This window comes from Brassica oleracea, chromosome C8, assembly GCF_000695525.1.
Source record: "Brassica oleracea var. oleracea cultivar TO1000 chromosome C8, BOL, whole genome shotgun sequence".
Classification (NCBI taxonomy): Eukaryota; Viridiplantae; Streptophyta; class Magnoliopsida; order Brassicales; family Brassicaceae; genus Brassica; species Brassica oleracea.
This window is the reverse complement of record NC_027755.1, coordinates 33,091,794-33,100,820: the sequence shown is the minus strand read 5'-3', so window position 1 is coordinate 33,100,820 and position 9,027 is coordinate 33,091,794. Positions and strand designations below refer to the sequence as shown.

At 36.7% G+C, this 9,027-nt stretch overlaps 2 protein-coding genes across 2 annotated transcripts; both read left to right on the top strand.

Annotated features, from left to right (window-relative positions):
- Positions 1 to 3,989: 3,989 nt before the first annotated feature.
- Positions 3,990 to 5,827, top strand: LOC106307963 (probable mitochondrial chaperone bcs1). Its single transcript, XM_013745065.1, has one exon. The coding sequence runs from the start codon at positions 4,244 to 4,246 to the stop codon at positions 5,693 to 5,695; it is 1,452 nt and encodes a 483-aa protein (XP_013600519.1). The 5' UTR covers positions 3,990 to 4,243; the 3' UTR covers positions 5,696 to 5,827.
- A 1,061-nt stretch (positions 5,828 to 6,888) lies between these two features.
- Positions 6,889 to 8,175, top strand: LOC106311310 (serine/arginine-rich splicing factor RS31). The gene is given in 8 exon segments (XM_013748508.1): positions 6,889 to 6,910; positions 6,913 to 6,951; positions 7,097 to 7,203; positions 7,298 to 7,515; positions 7,625 to 7,794; positions 7,861 to 8,008; positions 8,095 to 8,134; positions 8,137 to 8,175. Coding segments are annotated over 8 exon segments (783 nt in total).
- The last annotated feature ends 852 nt before the right edge of the window (positions 8,176 to 9,027 follow it).

Genomic DNA, 9,027 nt, shown 5'->3' with positions numbered 1-9,027 from the left:
ACAAAAGCTTGCGTTGGCTCGCGGTTTCATCGATGGAGAAGCGGAAGTATATGTTCACCGCATGAATTCGTTCATCCCTTTCCAAAGCTGGAAGGATCTGAGAGAATCATTGTTGTGGAAGTATGGTGAACGAAACAAGGCAGAACAAGGTAGACACTTACAAATGTCTACAACAAGATTGATTCCGTCTATCAACTCGGCTAATCAATTCCAAGAGGTCGAAGCATTAGCAACAGTCACGATACAAGCGGAAGAACGTAAAATGGATGAGAATTTTATTCAAGACAGAGAGTTAGATCCTGTGACAGAATCGAGTCAGGACAACAATGATGATCATGAATCAATCGTTACTACCTTGACTCCACATCTGCATTCAGAGACGTCTGCTTCACTCGTGATTGGTGTACCAAGATTACTGATCATGAGAAGGCCAATGGTACATCACAGGAAGAAGATGTGTTTGGCTCCTAAGTCTTGGAGGTTTAAATTCAAAGGACATCTAGTGAAGAAACGAAGATTGGACGTTGTTGTTGATTATCAAAGGATCATAGAGAGTTGTTAGGCAAATCAGAGGAGTGTCTCTGCATTTGAGGCAAGTTCAGAGAGCTTGTTCTCTGGATTTGAAGGACCTTGGCGTTAGGGTTCATAGCCTTCTCGTCTTGGTATTGTTACGGTTTATACAATAAGCAATAAGATCGTCTTTTACATCTTAGAGTCTTATCAGCCACATTACTAATAAAGAAAACGTTCTTATTTGATTCAACTTCTTAAAAACATATTCTTCAAAGAAACCGAAAGTGAAATTTAAAAGATGCGTATGCTTTGAGACATGTACACCGCTTCATTCATTCAAGGGTTTAAAATTTGAGGACCACATTAGTATCGATATACTAATCCTTAATTTCTTGGTATATCAATGATATCTCTATATTCCTAACTTCTGCCTAAATTGTCCAGATCCGTAGCATCAGGTTAAAGGTGGTGTTTGGTATAAGGCTATTTGAATTCTCTCTTTAGGTTCTGCCACCAAAAGCAGAGACAGCAAAATATATAGGATAATTGGTTGTTTTCATAATCATGTTGGTCACTACGTAATAATAAAAATAAAATCATCGATGTGTCTATACACGTGTTCATACAGGATCAAAGATTGTGAAGAGCATAAAAAGCAAAGAAGAAAATGCAGTGTGAAATCATATAGGTACGTCCTTTTGGATTAGAGCATCATTATTCCAAGTTTTTATCGAATCTCTTAGCATAGTTAAGATTAAAAAGAAAAACAAAAATAGCTATTAAAACAAGAGAAGGTTATTATTTCTCCTGAATAGGAGACGTTTCTTAATTTGGTGCAGCCACCAAAACCAAAACGTTGAAGTCGCCGATACGATTTTCATGGCTACTACACGACTCAGATGCCTCCACCCGTCGACGTCCTCCTCCGCCGTTTCCACTGCTGATATGAAGTTGTAGCTTTTTCTGTTTGTTTCTGAGTTTTAGATAGATTAAAATGGAAGTTAGTGTAAATAAAACTGTGCCCTTTAGAAGTTTTTTTCATACTGAGAAGCTGTCTCATAGGAAAGCTACAATTATTGGTTATATCTCTATGTGTTTGTGGTTTTAAATTTGGTTCTGTCTCTTCATATTGAGAGGCTGTCCCATACATAGGAAACATTACAATGATCCATTGTATGTGTCTCTGTGTTTGTGGTTACTCTCTCCCATCTCTAAGTTTAGTATTGTTGTTGTGTTGTTCTATATATATATATGTGTTTATTCAGCTCGGTAATTTTATAGACAAAGTCATTCACTCATCAAACAAGTTCCTTCTTCTCTCATTTTCACAATCATGCACAAGTTCTATTTAATCACAAAACAATTTTCATTCTTCTCACAAAGTCATCGAACAAATTCCTTGTTTTTATTTTGTATGTTTTTTTTTTAAAGTCAATGTTTAAAATGTTATCTTGTAATATGTTTTAAGAAAAAGTTTAAGTTTAATAATAAAAATCAAAAAAAAATTGGTGTTTAATTAATTTTTTTTTTAAGAACTCTTAAATAATAAACTTGCAATGAAACACGTAAATTTTCGGGTCTCTTAGTTCAGTCTCTTAATTCACTTTTACAATTAAAAAGTATTAAAAAAAATAAGAGACCCATTTAGGGTCTCTAGGATAATGGTGCTCTAATTGATTTTTTCTAGGGTTGGCCAATTTGGTTCGTCGGCACTTATGATGATTAAAGAGTAAAGTCCGATGTTTCCAAGACCATTAACAAATAACACACAAAGTAATGAACTTGCTCGTTAAAGGTTAGACAAAATTTTGATTAGCGACGACATCTAGAAATACATAAATAAATAAACGTCCATCATCTAATAGTCAAGATGCTAATTAACAGCAGTCCAAACACTTGGTATATTTGACGAAAACACACACATGTTAACTGCCTTGTATCCTGGTATCTATATCCACCCCTGATGCTCCATCTAATATATATGATTTGTACAAAAGTATAATACTATTTGGTCGGAGTTAAAAACTTCAATATAATTTATACGTCCAGACTGTGAATTTCCATTTTTAGTGCATGCACACGTGGTTTTCCAATCATTGTTCATGCATGTAATATATATTACGTAGTTTGTTTGTTATTTGATTTGGAAGTATTTTCTTGTCAACGATTTGATTTGGGTTCCCGTAAAATTTTTGTTTAATACTACTATTAGTTTATAGGTATATAACGTACGGAAAAGCGAATTTTTACTAAAGATTTTAAATGTTTAATCGCTTTTAGATGCGTGATTTGTGGTGATAATCTGACGCTGTCAATTGGCATATATCCGAGTGATGAAGTTGATAGATTTATATACACTAAGTGCATGATGACTGTGAGTTAATATTCTGCTAATCTTAAATTTATTTATTATGATGTTAGGACCACTTTAATTATCTGTAGTTGATATTCGCGTTTCATCTAAATTACTTTTAGGAAACCTTTAATTAAAAAAAAAACTTTTATTGTGATGTTAGGACCTCATCTTGAATCCAGATACTAGGTCTTCACATATTCACATCCAAATACACTTGACAATCCTTCAAAACCGTAGGTTAATAGATAGCGAACTTACAACACGCCTGAGGCAGTGAGGCTACCAAGTCAAGATCAAATGATTACTACTGTCTTTCAAGTGTCCAGCGAGTGAGACGTCTACGGTCTACCATGGGATATATGTGTTGATGCGAAGATACTATCGTTTGGAGGTTCAACACATGTACTTGTATTATACATACGATGATCAGTCATTTATTTAAAATCCAATATATTCCGAAATTGATTATGACGAAATTGAAACCAAATCTACCCAATCAATTTTAGATAAATTTCTATATTCGTTACTAGTTTTCTGTAAAAAAATTCGATGTTATAATTAAAAACACTCCCAATTTTGATCGCAATTCGCAAGTCAATGATAAACACACGTATTCTCTTTATTTAAAATCCAATATATTCCGAATATTCGAGCCATAAAATTCCTTTGTTCTCTTTATATAAAAAAAATAAAAAATCAAGAAACAATTTTGGCCAACCAAGTTGACTTTCAGAGTTTGTCACGATCGATATAGTTGCATAAGCTTATTGTAACGCCAACAAGATTGATCTAGCTAGCGACCATATCAACTACCAAGAGGTATGCGTAGTCTTATTAATTTTTACCCGATTTATTTTAACCATTTCATTACTAACACTCGACGTTAGGAAGAAAGAAAAACCTGAAGAATTACTTATGGTTGTTGACACTCGGCCTCAGGCTCTTAATCATGGTGATGATTTGAAATGATCATTTGAATTTTGTGGAAATATATCGTCGTAATTGATAACTAGCCATTTGCAGTAATCGTAATTAATACGTAGTTTAGTAAAGAAAAATATCTGAAAACTTTATAACTATATATTAAAAAGGATTAAGATAATAATTGTGGCGTAAGCATCATTATCACATTACATTACTTGTGCAAGTGATGATTGAACCATTCAAACCAACCGAGCGGTAAAACGCCGTGACAGATATTAACCAAAATACCGAAACTACCCTTTAACCGGTAACTATCACCGTCCCTGCCACGCCTCCTTTCAAAAAGATCTTCTTCCTAAAGTGTTCTCTCACGATTCCCTTTATACCCCCAAACATGCCTCTGATTCTTTCTTCGTTGTCATCATCTAGATTCTAGGGACACTTCAGATCATGGGGATTCTCCGGAACTCGGTTATAGGGATACCGGTTTTGGTGGTGGTGTTGTTCTTGGTACGAGTTGTTTTGTTCAAAACCGGTTTGATTTACACGGTTAAGCAATGGCGGAGGAAGATCTTCGATTGGTTTCACGTTTACCAGTTCTACAGAGTCCCTGAGTTCAACGATAACTTGCAGGAGAATCAACTCTACCGTAGGGTTTACGCTTACTTGAATTCACTCAGCTCCATCGAGAATTCGGATTACACAAACCTCTTCGCTGGGAGAAAGTCAAACGAGATCATCCTCCGTCTCGATCGGAATCAGGTGATCGGAGACGAGTTTCTCGGCGCTAGAGTCTGTTGGATCAACGGAGAAGACGAAGACGGTTCGAGGAGTTTCGTTTTGAAGATCCGAAAAGCTGATAAACGGAGGATCCTCGGTTCGTATCTCAACCATATACACACAGTCTCCGAGGAGCTGGAACAGAGGAACAAGGAGTTGAAGCTGTTCATGAACGTCGCTGGGAACGATGAGAAGATCGGGAGATGGAGATCGATTCCGTTTACTCACCCTTGCACCTTCGATAACATCGCCATGGAGGCGGATCTGAAGGAGAAAGTGAAGTCCGATCTCGAATCGTTTCTCAAAGGGAAACAGTTTTACAATCGGCTAGGACGAGTCTGGAAACGGAGTTACCTTCTCTACGGACCTTCCGGCACCGGAAAATCAAGCTTCGTGGCGGCGATGGCTAGTTTTCTAAACTACGATGTGTACGATGTAGATCTATCCAAAGTAGAAGACGACTCGGATCTCAAGATGATTCTGTTACAAACCACGTGTCGATCCGTGATCGTCATCGAGGATCTAGACCGGTTCCTCTCGTCGAAATCAACGGCTCTGAGCGTTTCCGGTGTTTTGAATTTCACCGACGGGATCCTCAGCTCATGCGCCGCGGATGAACGGATCATGGTCTTCACCATGACGTCAAAGGAGCAGATCGACCCGGCGGTGCTCCGGCCGGGTCGGGTCGACGTTCACATCCATTTTCCGTTGTGTGATTTCACGGCGTTTAAGGCGTTGGCGAGTAGCTACTTGGGTTTGAAAGAGCACAAGCTCTTCCCCCAAGTGGAAGGCATATTCCGAGACGGTGCGTCTCTAAGCCCCGCCGAGATCGGAGAACTGATGATCGCCAACAGAAACTCGCCTAGTCGAGCGCTTAAATCGGTGATCAACGCGTTGCAAACGGACGGAGATCGGAGGGGAACTCCGGCGACTACGACGCGGTTGTTTCACGAAAGAGCGTCGTCGGAAGATTACGAAGGAGATACGAGTGGGCCTTTATGCGGCGGAGGAAGTTCGCCGGCGGTGAAGGAGTTCAAGAAGTTGTATGGACTATTGAGGTTGAAAAGCAACAGGAAATCTCAGTCGTTCAATCTGACTCGGGAGCTAAGGAACGGTTCGTGATCTGAAACTTTAAAAGTCAACTGACAAGTGGGCTTCTGTGATTGGCTGCGAGAGTATGAACAAAAACAATTGTTTCCTCAATATTTAGTTGAATATGTACATAAGTTTTATTATTTATGGTTTGATGACTCACATTTTTTACATTTAAAACCATTTTTCTTCTTCCAAACGGCTTAAATTTGTAGTTTTCAAGTAAATTTCTCTAGAAAATTAGAGTTCTTGATGAACACACATTTTGTTTTTTTAATGCTTTTATAAAAATCGGATATAGTCATATAACTGGGGGATCATACTGGTTGTCACATAGACCAACCTAATGATTATACTCCTTACCATCTTATTTAATGCATATTTTATGTTGATTTTAAAGTTTTTGGATTTTTCTATAACACATCTCACATGAACTATAAAGACCCAGCAATAGTTATAGTGTGGGCCTATTTGTAGAGAAGGCCCATTATAATTTATGTAATCTCCTAATTAACCCCTGTTGACGCTACGGCGTTAATACACGCGCGCTTGATCAGTTTAACCATACTCTGCCTTGCTTCTCCGATCGTAGCCGAGGGTTGTTTCCGGAAAATCGCATTTTAAACACCGAAAGTGTTACTTTTTAGCATTTTAAACAATGAAGTTTTTTTACTATCACTTTAAATTTTCAAAGTGTCATTTTTATCATAATAAACCTCACTTTTTCCTATTCATAGAAAACTGGTACTATTCATTTTACAGGTCAAAATGATAATGTGTCAGTTTTTTTTTTTTCAATAAAAAATAAAAATACAGAAAAAATCGAATGAAATTGGAAAAAAGTGTAAACAATTCAAAACAAATTTTTTTAAAAATGTAAAAATTCAAAAAACATAAAAATTAAAATTAAAATTTCAAACTCAAAAATAAAATAAAATTCAAAAAATTCAAAAAATTTAAAAATAAGATCTAAAATTAAAATGTCAAATTTAAAGATGCAAAAGACTCTTATGCTCTAACAAAGAGTCTTTTGCATTAACAAAGCACAGTAATTTTACTTGATGTATGCAAACTCATCATGCTCATCCGAAAATGGTGTGCTTTGTTAGAGCATAAAAGTCTGATTGGTGTGCTTTGTTGCATAAGAGTCTTTTGCAGCTTGAAAATGTCAAATTTAAAGATGCAAAAAGACTCTTATGCTCTAAAAATTGGTGTGCTTTGTTATGCTTACTACACCATGGAAACGCCTCTACATCTCTTGTACACCAGCCTTCACATATATGCAGGTGTTTTATATATCTATTTAGCTATTTTATAGGGCACACTTGTTTTGCTTTATTGGCTGATCAACAGCATTGCAGGTTTTATGGACCGGAGGGACTGTCAATCTTTGTGTCGCATTTTTCTTATTCTCGTGTTTTTATATTGCAGGGTTTGGTTTTGTGTATTTTGAAGATGAACGGGATGCTGAAGATGCAATCCGCAAGCTTCACAACTACCGTTTTGAGAAACGCACGCTATCAGTTGAATGGGGGAGGGTATATATATATATATAGTGTTCTCGTTTTTTTTTCGTGAAGCTCTCACTTTGTTTCCTACTTGTTAAAAACTCTTTACTTGTCTGGCTTTCAGGGTTAACGCAGCAGGCATGGTGATGGGTCATATCAGAAGCCTACAAAGACATTGTTTGTCTGCAACTTCGACCCCTTTAGAACAAAAGAAGTCGACATTGTAGAGCACTTTCAACCCTATGGAAAGGTCATCAACGTACGTATGAGGAGCAACTACTTATTTGCTCAGTTTGCAACTCAAGAAGATGCTACAAAAGCCTTTGAGGCTACTCAAAGAAGGTAAATAGCAACACAGCCGCCTGATACTTTTTCTTTATCCAAATATTTAACATGGTGGTGGTGGTAGCAGCTTTTTTTTTATCGAACACATCACCTTTTGTGCCTGCAGCCAAATATTGGGCAAGGTTATTGCTGTTGAGTATGGCTTAAATGATGATGATGAAAGAGATGACCGACGTGGTGGTGGTAGTCCGAAGAGATCTCCTAGCCCTGCGTATCATAGGCGTCCAATTCCTGATTATGGTCGTCCTCGAAGCCCTGAATATGACAGAGGCAGGAGTCCAGCAGCTTATGACAGACGCAGGAGGAGTCCATCAGCTTATGACAGACGCAGGAGTCCATCAGCTTATGACAGACGCGGGAGGAGTCCATCAGCTTATGACAGAAGCAAGAGTCCAGCAGCTTGTGAAAGACGCATGAGTCCAGCAGATTATGGACATAGGAGTCCTGATAATGGTAGACAAAGGAGTCCTTCTTATGACAGATACAGAAGGTAAATTATAGTAATGGCTTTGGTTTCTCACTTGCACTCATTGGGATGTCTCTGTAAATGTTGATGGTAATGTTTTGATTGTATAGTCTATCTCCAGTTCCAAGAGGAAGAAAAGCTGAAGAATATGAGAAGAATGCAGAACCAGAAGCTACCAAGAATGCTTGTGACACAATGGTATCTCGGCCGTAGAATGGTAGAGTTCTAGCATGTTTTTTCTATGTTGTGTTCGAGTTACAATATGTTTTTGATATTAGTCTGAAAACACTACTATAACTTGTGTCCCTGATGATTGTTATGGTACCTCCTTGACTATGATCCTTTATAGAATTGGAGTGGAGATTCTATGTCTTCGTTTCTTGTAGTGCACTGTTACGCTGCTCATAAGGTGGACTCGTGTGGAGTTAAATGGGCCGGAAAGGCCCAATATGTGTTGGGAATCTTGTCGACGACGATTTTGAATTTTGATCTTCAAGAAAAGGATTTATATAAGAATTAAAAAAATGAAGATCTAAAATAGAAAATCAAGAATATAATTCCTAACTTCAAAAAAGTTCAGATACAATAAATCTCATATTTCTGATAATCAAAACATTTAATCTTCTTGAAAGCCAATCATTTAGTGCCATTAGTTATATTTATCGGTTACAGTTAGCGGATTAAAATAGTTTGGTCAACATAGATATAAATATAATACATTCAAAATTGAGAATTAAAATGATTTAGTTAAAATTGTAGTTTTTCATTTCTATTAGAATAACTTATTTAAATATATATGTTTTCCTGGAAGAAAAAAATTGTTTTAAAAAAATTTAAAAGATAACATTTTAAAATATGAATAAAAAAATATTACATAAAATGTAGTTTAAAAGATAAATTTAAAGTAACTTCAGACATAACACTAAAATGAGTTTAAACACACTAAAATGTCGTTTGTCATAAATATGAGGTGCTTTGTTTCCGACTCTTGTTCGAAAAGATTGGACAGTAACAGACGTGAACGGCTGTTTTTTTTTTTTTTT

What these genes read in the sequence shown, in the direction of transcription:
- LOC106307963 (XM_013745065.1), top strand. Translation starts at nt 4,244, where the DNA reads ATGGGGATTCTCCGGAACTCGGTTATAGGGATACCGGTTTTGGTGGTG.